The following is a 14449-nucleotide window of genomic DNA, read 5'->3' as shown; positions in this document are numbered from 1 at the left end:
CATGATAGAATCTCGTTCAATGTTGTGCAAGACGGTGATCACATCCCTGTTGATGAGATAGGAAAATACCAATAAGATATACGGTTTTTGCCTTGTGAAGATGCATGGTGACTTTTTGCCTTTGATCTGTATGAAATGCATCCAGTTGTGTTAACTCTCCAGGTCCACCTTTCTAACATGTAGATAGTTCAGCTCAGGCCTCTTGATCAGCTTGATTCTGTCATTGCAACTGACAAATGGTCTCACACTTCTCTCACCGAGTTCTTTAAAGAAAATATTGCAACACCGAATAGTACATGCTATCTATATGGGAGGTTTACCGAAAAGTACAGATGGGATGTGGCTGCAAAACAATGGCTTTTAAGGAAAAATAAGACTATGGTTATTGGTAGGCTAGCTTTTATTGCTTCATCCGAAGGAGAGCGCTATTTCCTGATATTACTGCTCGTTCATGTGCATAGCCCTAAATCATTTGAAGATCTCTTAACAGTTGATGGCTATCGATGTGCAACTTTTCAGGTCGCGGCCTTGAAGCGCAGATTGCTTAAAGAATATGAAGTTGTTGATCTGTGTTTGTCAGAGGCATGTGAGGTCCAAATGCCTACTGCTTTGCGTAGCCTCTTTGCAACAGTCCTCATTTTCGGCAAACCAATTAACCTGAATGCACTCTAGGATAAATACTATGATTCTCTTTCTAAGGATTTTAAGCGCCACTTCCCGGACTTAGATTCGAAGGTGAAGCACCTGACTGTCGGATCAGTGGAGCAATGATTGGAAGATATGGGAAAATCCCTTAAAATTTTTGGTCTTGAACACTTTAATGAGGCACAAGATGTTGAGGTATCCATAACCAAAGACATAATTGATGCGCTAGATGCACCAATACCTGAACATTGCATTAGTTGCACCAATACCTGAACATTGCATTAGTTGTCGTGCTAGATTAAACCTAGCCCAATAAGAAGCTTTCAATTCCATCATTGACCATGTGAAGAAAGAAAAGAGTGGGGCATTCTTTATATATGGGTTGGTGGAACTGGAAAAATGTTTTTGTACAACGCATTGTACGCAGAGGTCCGACTAATGGGAAAGATTATGCTTGCAATTCTACTTCAGGTATTTTTGCAGCCAACATACCATTGGTAGAACAACCCACTCCAGGTCCAAAATACCAAGTGATATGGAAGCTTCCCTAGCTAGTGATGTCCTGAAACAAGGTAGCTTGGCTGCATTGATACATGCTATGTCTCTTATCATATGGGACGAGGCTTCAATGGCAAGAAAAGAAAACGTTGAATCCTTAGATTTGCTTTTCCGTGACTTGTGTGATGAAAACATGTTATTTGGTGGTAAGCTTGTTATTTTCGGTGGTGATTTACGACATGTACTTCTCGTCCTGCCATGCAAAACTCAAGGAGAAACAGTTATAGTCAGGTTAGTCAGCTCTATCCTTTGGCCTAGGCTGAAAAAGTTTCACCTCACAGACAATATACGCGCCCGTGAAGATCCAGCCTTCTCCGAGTTCTTACTTGCATTGGGTAATGGAGAGCTACAAACTATTAACAATAGCCTTGTCTGCTTGCTGAGTGAGGTTGTAACCTCTTGAGGAAGGCAAGGATCCCATTACAGACCTAACCACTCTTACATTTCCCGAGCTTGACCTTCACACCTTTAGCTCCGACATCTTTACAACAAGGGAAATTCTGACTCCCATGAACGTTGATGTTGACTCTATAAACACGGACCTTATTCAAAAGTTCCCAGGGTAGTTGTTTCTCTATAAAAGCTTTGACACAATGCTTGATGACAACTGTGATTTCTATCCTATAGAATTTATAAACACACTCTGCCCTGGTGGGATAATCCCTCATGAGCTTGTATTAAAGAAGGGAAGCCTAGTAATTTGATCCAAAATATTTTCCCAACTCCCGGCCTATGCAATGGTACAAGGCTAATATGCGAAGGGTTCTTCCCCAACCTGATCCAGTGTCTGATAATCACAAACATGTTATCATTCCTCGTGTTAAACTAAGACTTGTTGCTTCTTCGAAGTACCCAATACTCTTTCAAAGGAAACAAATTCCTTTAAAACTCAACTTCGCAATGAAAATCAACAAGTCTCAGGGACAAACATTAAGTTATGTTGTTGTGTACTTCCCTCGTCCGTGTTTCTCACATGGGAAGTTATATGTGGCCTTGTCACGGGCAAGACAATCAGCTTAGGTTATTGTCTTTTCAGCCGGCACTCCACAACTACAGACTGGAACTCATGTTGAAAATGTCATTTCATATGATGTGTTGCGGCTGGCTGGTATTATATAATCCGCCACACCTATGTAAGTGTGCCTCATGGGTCTGTGCACTCAATACTTTGTTTGGCCTTCACTTCCCACTTGTAGTGATCTATTACACTCACTCATATTCTGACATATCTATCATGTTTTTCATTCTACTGTAAATGTCGTTAGATAATTATTAACTAAATGTATTATATTGTCCTATTTATCATTGCAGGGAGATATGCTGCAACTTCGTGATAAGCTTGTTGTTGCTGGGCGTATAAACAAACGGAGGTAAAAGAATAAGGTTACAATGTAAATTTCCACGCTTAGAGCGTTAAAGATTAAGCCGAGTTATGTTGTAGAACTTTGTCTTAATTTGTGTTAGGTTTATTTCAGTGTTATTGAATTTCTTCCTGATTATAAATTAGTAGAAATTGGGTTAATTAAGGAGGTTAGTTGTTTGGAGCTTCTTCTTTTGTGTGTGTGTTGGGTGCAGTTGTTGTGAATTCAATTCTGCTATCATTGCCTTTTCCGGTGCAGTTGTTCTATGGTGATGGATTTGGTATGCATTGCAGTTTTCTCTTCCCTATTTAGTTTGTTGGGTTATATGTCCTGAAGTCTTCTTCTACTTTTGTTGACAGGTCCAAAGTGTATTTGAGCTTCCTACTGATGTGGTGATATTTCTTGTTGCTTCTGACATTTTGATGTGTTGTTGTTAACATCTGTTTTTGATGTTTATTTTTGAAGAATTATTTCCAATGTTATAGGTTGTATTCTTTCCCTTTATTTCTTGTACTCTTGGTGCTCTATGTTTATATGGATGTTCACATATCCATGTTTTCCACAAAATGTTTTGTTGTCACCTTTTAGCTATTTGGCTAAAAACTATGCATGTTTTTAGACAACTGAAGTCTAAACATCTTTAGTTATGGATATTATACTTCATTGTATAAAACACTAGAGAATCTATAAATGAAGGAATTTAGTGGAATAAATACCTCAGTCATTCTCTTTTACACAAACAAACCTTTGGTTTCAAAGGTTCCTACTCTAATTATTTTAATTATATTTAGGTAAAGAAACATACCAGCTGTACTCTATACTCGGTAATTCTTAGAAATTGAGTCTTTTTCTCAAATAATGCCGTTGTTAAACATTTGCGACTGGATTTTAATTTTATTTGACTTTTACTATTTGTTTACCTATTCGGTTACTTTTATCCCATTACCTCTCTACATTGAAAGAAAATACATGTGGAAGTAAGGAAGATATAATATTCTTACATGATCATTTATGCTCAAAATCATCAAAGGATTACCAAAAAAAAATTCTGCAACGGGAACTACTTAATATAGTGTAATATATGAGCTAAGTGATAGTTGGTAATTATAAGTTTACCTTTATGCTTCTCAGGGATAATGTCAGTGAATCTCAGTTCAGTCAAGTCCTAAATATTGAACTGGATCAGATAAAAGAGGTTAAAAGAAAGTGCTTTCTTTTTAGTTCTATAGTTCTAAATCATTCACTTAACAACTAGGCCAACACATTATCATGTTCTGCTTGATGAGATTGGTTTCTCAGCTCACGATTTACAAGATCCGGTTCATTCGTTATCCTATGTGTGATTGCCGTTATGCAGTGAAGAGTTGACTTTTTTTAAAGTGTTTTGTTTTTCCTCCTTGAGATTAGTTTTGGGCTTGTTATTCACAAATATATGGACTCCAATAAATTAAATTAATATTGATTTCAGATGGCACAAGAGTTTCCGTTGCTTTCAATCTTGGTTCTCCAACTAATGATCACTACACTGTGATGTACTATTGCCTTCCGGTTAAGGGAACATTGATGCCTCAGCCTTTATGGACGTCTTTTGGGTGGTTGTACCATTTTCACATCCCACATGTTGTCGGAAGTAGCAGCGTATGCATGCATGCCTATTCACAGCACCGTTCATTCTTTTTACGCCATTGGTATTGTGTTCTATTACATGTCTTTTACATGGAAATCATTTATGATCTCCTGTGCTTTTATATAATGCTTCTAAAGTACCATTAGTTTCTGTTAAATACTTCTGGTCAGCAGAATATTATGCCTACTTCCATTGTGTAATTGTGTACTTTATTTGCTTACCATATAATTTGTCCCTGTTCCCCTATTATAATAATGGCAAGTATGAGTAGGTGAAAACCAGCCACGTATTTTGCATTGTTTCACTCCTCAAATGGAACTAAAATTGCCCAAAAAAATGGATAACCTGGGTATTTAATTGGTCTTCCATGCATACATTCATGTACTTCAGATTTTGAAAATAGATACTACAGTTTTCCTATGGCTTAAAATACTACTATATCTGTACTTCAATAGCTTAATAAAGTGTGCTGTAAAAGCCTTTGACAGAGGTAATGTATGGCTCCATAAAGTTGTTATTGTTTAGTCCACCGTTTCAAGGACAATCACTGGTTATTACACCTCCTTTTCTTCGTTCAGCCACTGCTTTCTGGTTTACCACCCGTTTTTTAACCTAAATTCCACATGCTTTATATAACATTGAATTTTTGTTTGTCCAAAGGATAAAAGCGTCCCTTCCTTAACTAGTAGCACTTTCTCCCTTCAGTCAGGTATATCAGATTTATTCCTTAACGTTCTTTCTTTTTTTTTGACCTTTTAGCATTAATCATGAAGGTTTTTTGCCTGCATTCTTTTCATGTGTAGTAGTAATTTAATACCATATTTGCCTCAACTCAAGATGCAATAAATTCTTTTGCTCATAATTTGGACTTGTGTTTATACTTGCTTATAGTTGTTTCAGTACAGATCTGCTAGTCCTAGCAATTATGTGATCCATCCCAATGTATAGAAGCATGTTATTGTGTAAAGTTACAGTTAACAGCAAGGTTTCATTGAAGTTGTGTGTTATTTAAGACATGAAAGTGTATTTTATTTGGCAAACAAACTCACATATTAGTTTACTGCTCGGCTGCTTGTGGTTACACTTTACAATAATTAATATTATTCCAGGTCTGTTATGCGTGGAGAGTTAAAAACGTGAGCCTGCTAGGTTAATTAGCACACACTAAAGTATCTTAGCTTCCTATTAAATGCCTTGCTTGTTACACTTTTATAGCATGTATCAAATTTACTATCATCTATGTTGTATACATGCATGCGTATTCACACAACGTGCAGAGTTATTGATTTTCTTAAAATATTTGTTGACGTGCACAATTGAGTCGACAAACCGAACCACTGATTTTCTTGATGTACACAAAAGTTATTTTTGTATAACTTGAATTACACCAAAATCTATAATTGCTAGAACAACAGATCTTGCACGCCAGTTATTACCATTCTCCTCTCGTTACCCTAACGTTAGTTAGTCCACACCTTTGATATATACTTACACATCTATGCCTATGTTGTACAGGTTTGCAAGATGAAACATGAATGTGCCTTTTGAAGGAAATATGTCATTCACCCAAGGTGCATTAAGTCTAATACCAAGGTTCAGATTAATTGCGAAAAATTAATTCAGTGAGATCAAGTGATCGGAACAGCTAGCTGCAGCAATGCTTCCGATCAGTGAGTTCTAATGGATATTGAACTCACAGCTTACTCTTGACTGAACCAACAAGCTCACACCAATGACACGTAACAGATCTCCGGATTAAAAGATCGGAAATTCATTTAATAGCTTTTCGAGAATTAAGTTGGAAACGTATTATACGATACGACCTTGCATCGGAATCGTATATCGTATCGCGAATATTTGTAAGCTAGGCGAGACGAATAAATCGTATCGTACGACGGTGATTCGTTGTATACGAAACGATAAATAATATATAGGAAATATATTAAATCGCGAATACGAGGAGCGGCCCACGAGCCGAGTGCACGAAGCACTCAAGGCACATGGGCGCGCGCGTGCGATAGGCAAGCAAGCAACACAACGCAGCAGCGAGGCCCATACCAAGGAGTTGTGCGCGTGCGGGCCGAGACCACGACACAGCAGCAGCAGCGCGGCCCACGGCCCAGCTTGCTGTGCGTGTCCGTGTGATGGCGCGCGGGGCTTGCTAGCTGGCCTTTCCTCAAGGCTTGGTCGGTTAGTAAGGTTATGTAAATAACCTTCTAACCTCTTTTCCAACTAATCATAAAACAATACACACAACTCTAGGAGAAAACAGAGAACCCTAATTCTCTCTGTGCCTCCAAAGTGTGTTCATCCCAAAAGCAAAGTATCTTGATCGATTGTCTAAGCTACGATAATCAAGACGGATCTGAACGTGTCGGCGAACCAAGTAGAGGAACAACAAGTGGAGTTCTTTGTTCGTGTTCGTTGACATATTATTGTGGAAAACACGCTTCGGATGTAAGTTTTCTTAATCTGTGCTTTATACATGTTTCCTGGCTTTGGGGATTGTTTCCGCACATGTTATTATGTTTAACTGTATTCCCCTACAGTGGTATCATGAGCCTTATGTATTCAAAGCATGAATTATCATGATTTTATTGTTTTTGCATCTGTGAAAATTTTGAATTTTTGTTGAATTTTCGGAATTTTACGAATTATTGGATGAATTGCGTAATAATCAGGTCCGAAATCAAAAATATTCGTTTTTTCGAGTTTTAAAACCCTAATCTGATTGAAAAGGATTTTCTAAGATCAACTCATGAGAACAGAATTGCAAAAACAGGCCTCGAAGTATCGTTTGTTGGGCGTTTTTTGTTAATTTTTCATTAAAAATTAAAAGTGTCGGACAGTAATTCAATTAAAAGGTCGACCTAAAATAATCGGAATTGCTTGAAATTTTGACAAAATGTTGCTAGGTATATTCTTGATCTATGGTAAACATTTCAGATTTTTCCGATAAGTATAAACCGTAATTTTGCCTTTCCTCAATTCGTAAAATTAGAAACCCTAATTGAATTTTAATTAATTTTGGTTTGATAATTCGGTTAATTGGGAAAGGGGATATGATTTCATGGGTCAGTGGCTAATTTTAAAAATTATTGGATTAAAATTTTGAATGGTTTCGATAATTTTAATCGCACTTAAACCAAATTATTAAAAATCTGAAATTTAAATGTTAATGAACGATTTAAAGCTTCGGATTTTATTAATTAAAAGTTCAAACTTTAATGTTCATTCGTTCGTTCTTAAAAGTTTGAATATTGTTAGCCCTTGATTTAATAATTTTACGAAATTGGATTGTCGTTGGAGTTTATTAAAGCGTTAAAAATCGTTGTTTTTCGGAAAAAAAAATCGTAATTTTTTGAAAAATAATATTAATGCAAGTTCGTGAAATTAAATTTATTTTAATTAAGTTGGTCCGTATCACGAACCAAAGGCACGAACACAAGTGTGGTGGACGTATGGCTCGTCGAGTCATACGGGCTGCTATGCATTGGTCGAGCCGCAGCGACACGGGCAGCAGCAAGCGTGTTGCGTGCCTCGTGCGCGCTGGGCGAGGAAGGGGCAGGCATTGCTTGCGGGGCCATGCGACGTCCAGCGCACTAAGGCACAACGGCGCAGCGCAGGGGAAGCGACAACTGCGGGCACGCGCGCGCGCGAAGGCCTGGGGTGTGCGAGCTTGCTCGTGCGCCTCATGGGCCACACGCAAGGGATTGGGCTGGGCGCAAGCCAAGTGCAAGTACATAATCGGACTTTTTTCGTTGAAAATTGTTTATTTCGTTGGGCTTCGTATATTTGCATTAATTTGGGCTAACGGGATATTTAATTTAATATTTTATTTGCTTGGGCCGGGCCGCGAGTTTTAATTTAATATTTCATAATTAATTATCCGGATTAATTATTGGTTTGAGTGGGAGCCACTAAGTGAAATTAAAATGAAATAATTATTTTCGTAGGTCGCATTATTTCAATTAAATTCAATTTTAATTAGAATAAAGTATAAGGATTAATAATTTGGAAATTGATTAATCTTTTAGGACGCGTTTATGTGAACGTGAATTTTAATTAATTCACGTAAATACTTGAATATTAATATGGGCCATTCGTTTTAGCACACGAATGGGTGAATGCATAGAATATATATTTTATGTAATGCAGGTACTCCAAGTGACTAGTATGGCCAATTTAGGATAGTTAAATACGGTCTGCGTACCGTTCTATCTTTGAATGTAAGGTTTTAAATATGGTCTAATGTAATTTTATTATTTTCAAGTATTTCTAAGTTTAGAACTTTAAGTTAGCATTTGAACGAAGATTCAAGACGATGCCAAGCTAACAAGGAGGTGATGAAGATTGGATGCTTCAAGACAAGATGTTTTGGGCCATACTAGATCACCATTTATTTATGCACTGCTATATATATATTATGCGTGAATGTATGAATGTATGTATGCTTTGCATGAACAGGTTGTTTCATATGAATAGATTAGATTAAGTTCACTAAATAATCGAACCATCATAGAAACAACTAGGTCCAAGTAATATTGAGTTTAAAAATTGCCTTCCAAATCAAGCACTTACAAAAATCTAGGGATCTAAGATAGTAGGTTTACGCTAAAGCGAGGTGCTATTTTAGATGACTTAGGTGGTAAGGCGTCCTAAAGGAGCACGTTGATTGTGGTTACAACTCAAACAACAATGGCATTATGTTGTGGCAATGGGATAAATTATGGCATTAATTTATTAACCAATAGTAATTTGGAGATTATTAGCAATAGGTTGCTTACCTAAAATCTTAAACTACTTAAGACATGCTAAAGCTGCTTAAGGATTTAGGACTTTTGGGGTCTTGGAATCGTTTCATTCATATTGGACCATGTTTTTGCTTTTGCATGAATGAAATGTTTTAATAGCTTTAATGATTGCATGTTTGCTTTTATTTCAAAGTTATTGAATTGTATGAATGGTTATTTATTGCAAATTCTTTTCGATTGTAGTAATCAAATGGCCGCAAACAATAACACTTTCAATCTGCGTTCAATTCTCGACAAAGAGAAGTTAAATGGCAACAATTTCCTCGACTGGCAAAGGAACTTACAAATAGTTCTTATGCATGAGGAAAAGGAATATGTCCTTGAGGAAGAGTTACCGGAAGAGGCTGGGCCAGAGGTAACTCAAGCTGCCCTTAATCGTTGGATTCGAGCCAACAGGGAAGTTAAATGTGTGACGCTTGCATCCATGAGTCCTGAACTTCAGAAAACGTTCATTAACTCGGATGCTTACCAAATCATCTCGGAGTTGAAGAACATCTTTCAGAACCAAGCCAGAATGGAAAGATTCGAGACTCAGAGGTTGATCCTTGAGACTAAGCTCAAGAAAGGAGAACCAGTGAGCCCACATGTTCTTAAAATGATTTGACTCTTTGAGAACATGAGAGCTCTAGATTCTGACGTCTCAAATGAAATGGCTATTGACATCATTCTCCATTCGCTTCATAATGGCTATTATCAGTTCAAGTTGAATTACAACATGAACAGCATGGAGAAATCTCTTACTCAGCTTCACGGTATGCTGAAAACCGCTGAAAAGACGTTCAAGCAAGAGAACAAGCACGATATGCTTATGGTGCGTAAGGGCAAGAACTTCAAGAAATCAGGCAAGAATAAGGGCAAGAAAGGTAAGAGCAAGGCTTCGCCCTCATCCAAGTGCAACGGCACCAGTTCTGGTAAACAGAAAAGGGTGACTCGTTCTCCTGCCGACTCTGAATGCTTCTACTGCAAGAAGAAGGGGCATTGGAAGAGGGATTGCTTGAAGAAGAAGGAAGATGAGAAGAACGGAACGTTGCTTCTACTTCAGGTATATATGTTATACATTATAATCTTGCTAATTCTACTTCTTGGGTATTAGATACTGGTTGTGGCTCACACTTATGTTCCAATTCGCAGGGACTAAGGAGAAGTAGAAAGCTTGATAAAGGCGAGATGGATCTACGCATGGGAAATGGAGCACGGATTGCTGCATTAGCCGTAGGATCTTATTTTATTTCTTTGCCTAGTGGGTTTGTTTTGGAACTAGAAAACTGTTACTATGTTCCTAGTATCACCAGAAACATTATTTCCGTTTCAAGTTTGGATTTTAAAGGTTTTAGTTTTCAATTTAAAGACAATAGTTGTTCTTTTGCTTTGAATGGAATGTTTTATGGGTTAGCACAACAAGAAAAAAGGTCTTCATGTACTAGATACGAGCAAACACATTTATAACATAAATACCAAAAAGGCTAAAACTGGTGATTCAGATCTCATATTTCTGTGGCATTGTCGATTAGGCCATATAAACATAAAGCGCATGGAATTACTTCAACGGAAAGGAATTCTAGAATCATTGGACTTAGAGAAGATTGATCAATGCGAATCTTGTTTACTTGGCAAAATGACAAAGCAACCTTTCTCAAAGGTGGGAGAAAGAGCAAGCGAACTACTAGGGCTAATACATACGGACGTATGTGGACCTATGAGTACGAAAGCTAGAGGTGAGTTCAGCTATTTCATAACGTTTACGGACGACTTCAGTAGATATGGATATATTTACTTAATGAAGCACAGGTCTGAATCGTTTGATAAATTCAGAGAATTTCAAAATGAAGTAGAGAATCAACTGTTAGGTTATGATACATATGACAAAACGTAAATCATGCGGAAAACCTTAATGCCAGGAAACATATTATTTACACATAATCATTCAGCATAATTCAGATGCATACACTTTGTAGCGTGCCCTCCCTAGCCGCGCCCGAACCGAACAAGAACAAGTCTTTAGGACTCCAAGTGTCGTCCCTCCGTAGATAGTCCACAACACGTCCGGATCCGCCTTAAGCTTGACCAACTAGAATCGCCCTTAAGGTACTAGGATTTTCGGTTAATAGGCAAGTGTTTGTGGCTGATTTTTGCTTGAAAATCTTACCTTTGAATACTTCAATTCTCTATGTAAATATGTTACCCTAGGCACCTATTTATAGAGTTATGGAAAAGGACTTGGAATCCTATTAGGATACTAATTTATTTAATTAGAATCTTATTAAAACTCTATTAAACAAATTCTATCTTTATTAGGATTAGGATTTAATCATATGACGAATCCCAGTAGCTTTAGGATTCGAGTAACACACTTCGAGTGATACGCTAGCACCGCACGCAGGCCTTGCGGCCCACGCACAGCGCCAACCCACTTTGTCGCAGCCCCGCGCGCGCGCCAAGGCCATTGCTGGGCCTGGCGTGGCTTGGCAGCGTGTGTTTGGTGCGCTTTGGCTTGCTGGGCGATGGCCCGGCTTCGTGCTGGGCCTTCGTCTGGCAGGCCTCGTCCGATGCTAATTCGTACGATACGCTTCCGATTAAATTCTCGATTCCGGAATTCATTTCCGATACGAACAATATTTAATATTTCCGATTCCGGAATTAATTTCCGTTTCGAACAAATATTTAATATTTCCAGTTCCGAAATTATTTTCCGATTTCGATAATATTTTCGATTCTGACAATATTTCCGTGTCCGGTAATATTTCCGATTCCGGCAATATTTCCATTTCCAATAATATTTTCCGATACGTACCATGTTTCCGTTTCCGGCAACATCTACGACTTGGATAATATTTATATTTCCGATACGATCCATATTTCCGTTTCCGACAATATCATCGTTTACGGAGTATTCATTTCTTGCCTTTGACGATCTCAGCTCCCACTGAAACCAAGATCCGTCGATTCCGAATATCCATAGATGGAGTATTTAATTCCATGAAATACTTGATCCGTTTACGTACTATTTGTGTGACCCTACGGGTTCAGTCAAGAGTAAGCTGTGGATCAATATCATTAATTCCACTTGAACTGAAGCGGCCTCTAGCTAGGCATTCAGCTCACTTGATCTCACTAAATTATTAACTTGTTAATTAATACTGAACCGCATTTATTAGACTTAACATTAAATGCATACTTGGACCAAGGCCCACGAGGGGCGCCATGCGCGCTCGCGCACAGCCCGAGCAACGCAGCCCAATTGCCACGGAGCCCACGACTGCCGCAGCCTTGGGCGCGCGCTGGGCCTGCCTTGCGGTGGGCCTGGCGCAGCCTTGGGCTGGCGTGTTGTGGCGCGCGTTTCCCTTGCTGGACGTGGGCCTTGCTTCGTGCTGGGCCTTCGTCTAGCAAGCTCGTCCGATGCTAATTCGTACGACGCGCTTCCGATTAATTTCCCGATTCCGGAATTCATTTCCGATACGAACAATATTTAACATTTCCGATTCCGGAATTACTTTCCGTTTCGAACAAATATTTAATATTTCCGTTTCCGAAATTATTTTCCGATTCCGATAATATTTCCGATTCAGACAATATTTCCGTTTCCGGCAATATTTCCGATTCCGGCAATATTTCCATTTCCATTAATATTTTCCGATACGTACCATGTTTCCGTTTCCGGCAACATCTACGACTTGGATAATATTTATATTTCCGATACGATCCATATTTCCGTTTCCGGCAATATCATCGTTTCCAGAGTATTTATTTCTTACCTTTGACGATCTTAGCTCCCACTGAAACCGAGATCCGTCGATTCCGAATATCCATAAATGGAGTATTTAATGCCATTAAATACTTGATCCGTTTACGTACTATTTGTGTGACCCTACGGTTTCAGTCAAGAGTAAGCTGTGGATTTAATATTATTAATTCCACTTGAACTGAAGCGGCCTCTAGCTAGGCATTCAGCTCACTTGATCTCACTGAATTATTAACTTGTTTAATTAATACTGAACCGCATTTATTAGACTTAACATTATATGCATACTTGGACCAAGGGCATTATTTCCTTCAGTATCTATGAAAATGATTATGACATTGCCATGTCCACATAGTTCAAGAAACAGAACTACTAGTCATCTTGCATTCTAGTCGTCTAACGTTTTCTATGCGTCCATCTTTATAGAAAACTCCGACCAGGGACCATTTTCAACTTTTGACTTTCAAGTGCACTTGATAGACATTTCTTAGTCACAGGACTGGTCCTGACAGTCTATCTTGAATATTTCGTCAAATTGAAGGGACTCATCATTTAACACTAAACCATGATTAAATGGAATATGAAAATACATTTCATATATGATAAATGTTCAACCCCATTGTTTTACAACCATGGGCCTCAAACCCATCTTTAAAACAGTTCATGGAATTCAAAGCTATGCTTGATTTCCAGTGCTACAACGTGAGTGTTGCTTCTCACTTGTTGCATAGGTTTAGTTATCATGCTTTGCCAATCTTAATATCCTTTTCATCGAATGTTCTTCGAGATATGATGATAAGATCTTTTGAGTATGTTTATTTGGTGATCTAGTCTTTCTTGCTACATTAGTGGTTCTACGCATTTTGCAATGAAGAACCATTAAGTCAACATACATGTGATCTTCCCAAGTTCAATGAAGAACTCATTAATATAAACAACTCTGTTTTATTGCTTCTTATGCAATAAGTACTTTTACTTCAACTGTTTAGGTTGCTAGTGATGCTTTGTTTGGATTTACTTATCCAAGCCGTTCACAGATATGGGGAAGACTTTCCAGCTGTATCTTTGGAACATAGAAATTAATATTTTAATTTCCCACGCAACAACTCATGGTCTCCAACCCATGTTGCCATTTTCAAAACACGATGCTCTATAGCTCGTCCTTGCCAATGGTTAACTCCAATGGAATCTTGCTTGATCCTTTGCCAGTGTTTATGCGTGTAGCATCAATATTTAGCATATCTTTATTTCCTTGAATCAAGAACTATTCCTATGTACCTTTTCAAGTACCATAAGTTTTTCCTGATTTCACTTAGATCAATAGAGACTGGTATATGTTCGTCATGCCTAAAGCCATACGATACGTTTTTGGCAATCCTCGTATTATATCACACATGATAAATTCTTTTGCAGAATAATTCCCAATTGAATTCTATTCATGTAACTTTAGCTCATCTAGTTTCAGTAGATACTAATTCCAGCTAATTTTTGACATATAATATAGGTTAAGAATCTAATTTAGACTCTTTGATGTTTAACTTAGTAAACGCTTATACATAGTTCAAACATCCTTTACTTAGATTTATTCATATGGGTCGAATATCTCCAATGGAGTCTTTCGTGTTTGATTTAGTAAATGCCATTACTTAATCCAAAACAATATCATAAGATCTTTGTAAATAGATCTTAATACCCAGTATGTACT

At 37.9% G+C, this 14449-nt stretch overlaps 1 protein-coding gene across 1 annotated transcript in view; it reads left to right on the top strand.

The window, feature by feature from the left end:
- The first annotated feature begins 1180 nt into the window (after positions 1 to 1180).
- Positions 1181 to 14449, top strand: part of LOC130464091 (uncharacterized) — a 30305-nt gene continuing 17036 nt past the window's right edge. Inside the window, exons 1-5 of the mRNA XM_056833496.1 lie at positions 1181 to 1591; positions 2515 to 2573; positions 2679 to 2733; positions 2924 to 2988; positions 3696 to 3759. Of these exons, the coding sequence (XP_056689474.1) occupies positions 1181 to 1591; positions 2515 to 2573; positions 2679 to 2733; positions 2924 to 2988; positions 3696 to 3759 (654 nt within the window). The remainder of the gene's footprint in view (positions 1592 to 2514; positions 2574 to 2678; positions 2734 to 2923; positions 2989 to 3695; positions 3760 to 14449) is intronic.

The sequence above is a fragment of the Spinacia oleracea genome, chromosome 1 (assembly GCF_020520425.1).
Source record: "Spinacia oleracea cultivar Varoflay chromosome 1, BTI_SOV_V1, whole genome shotgun sequence".
NCBI classification, from domain to species: domain Eukaryota; kingdom Viridiplantae; phylum Streptophyta; class Magnoliopsida; order Caryophyllales; family Amaranthaceae; genus Spinacia; species Spinacia oleracea.
This window is presented reverse-complemented; position numbering and strand designations above follow the sequence as displayed.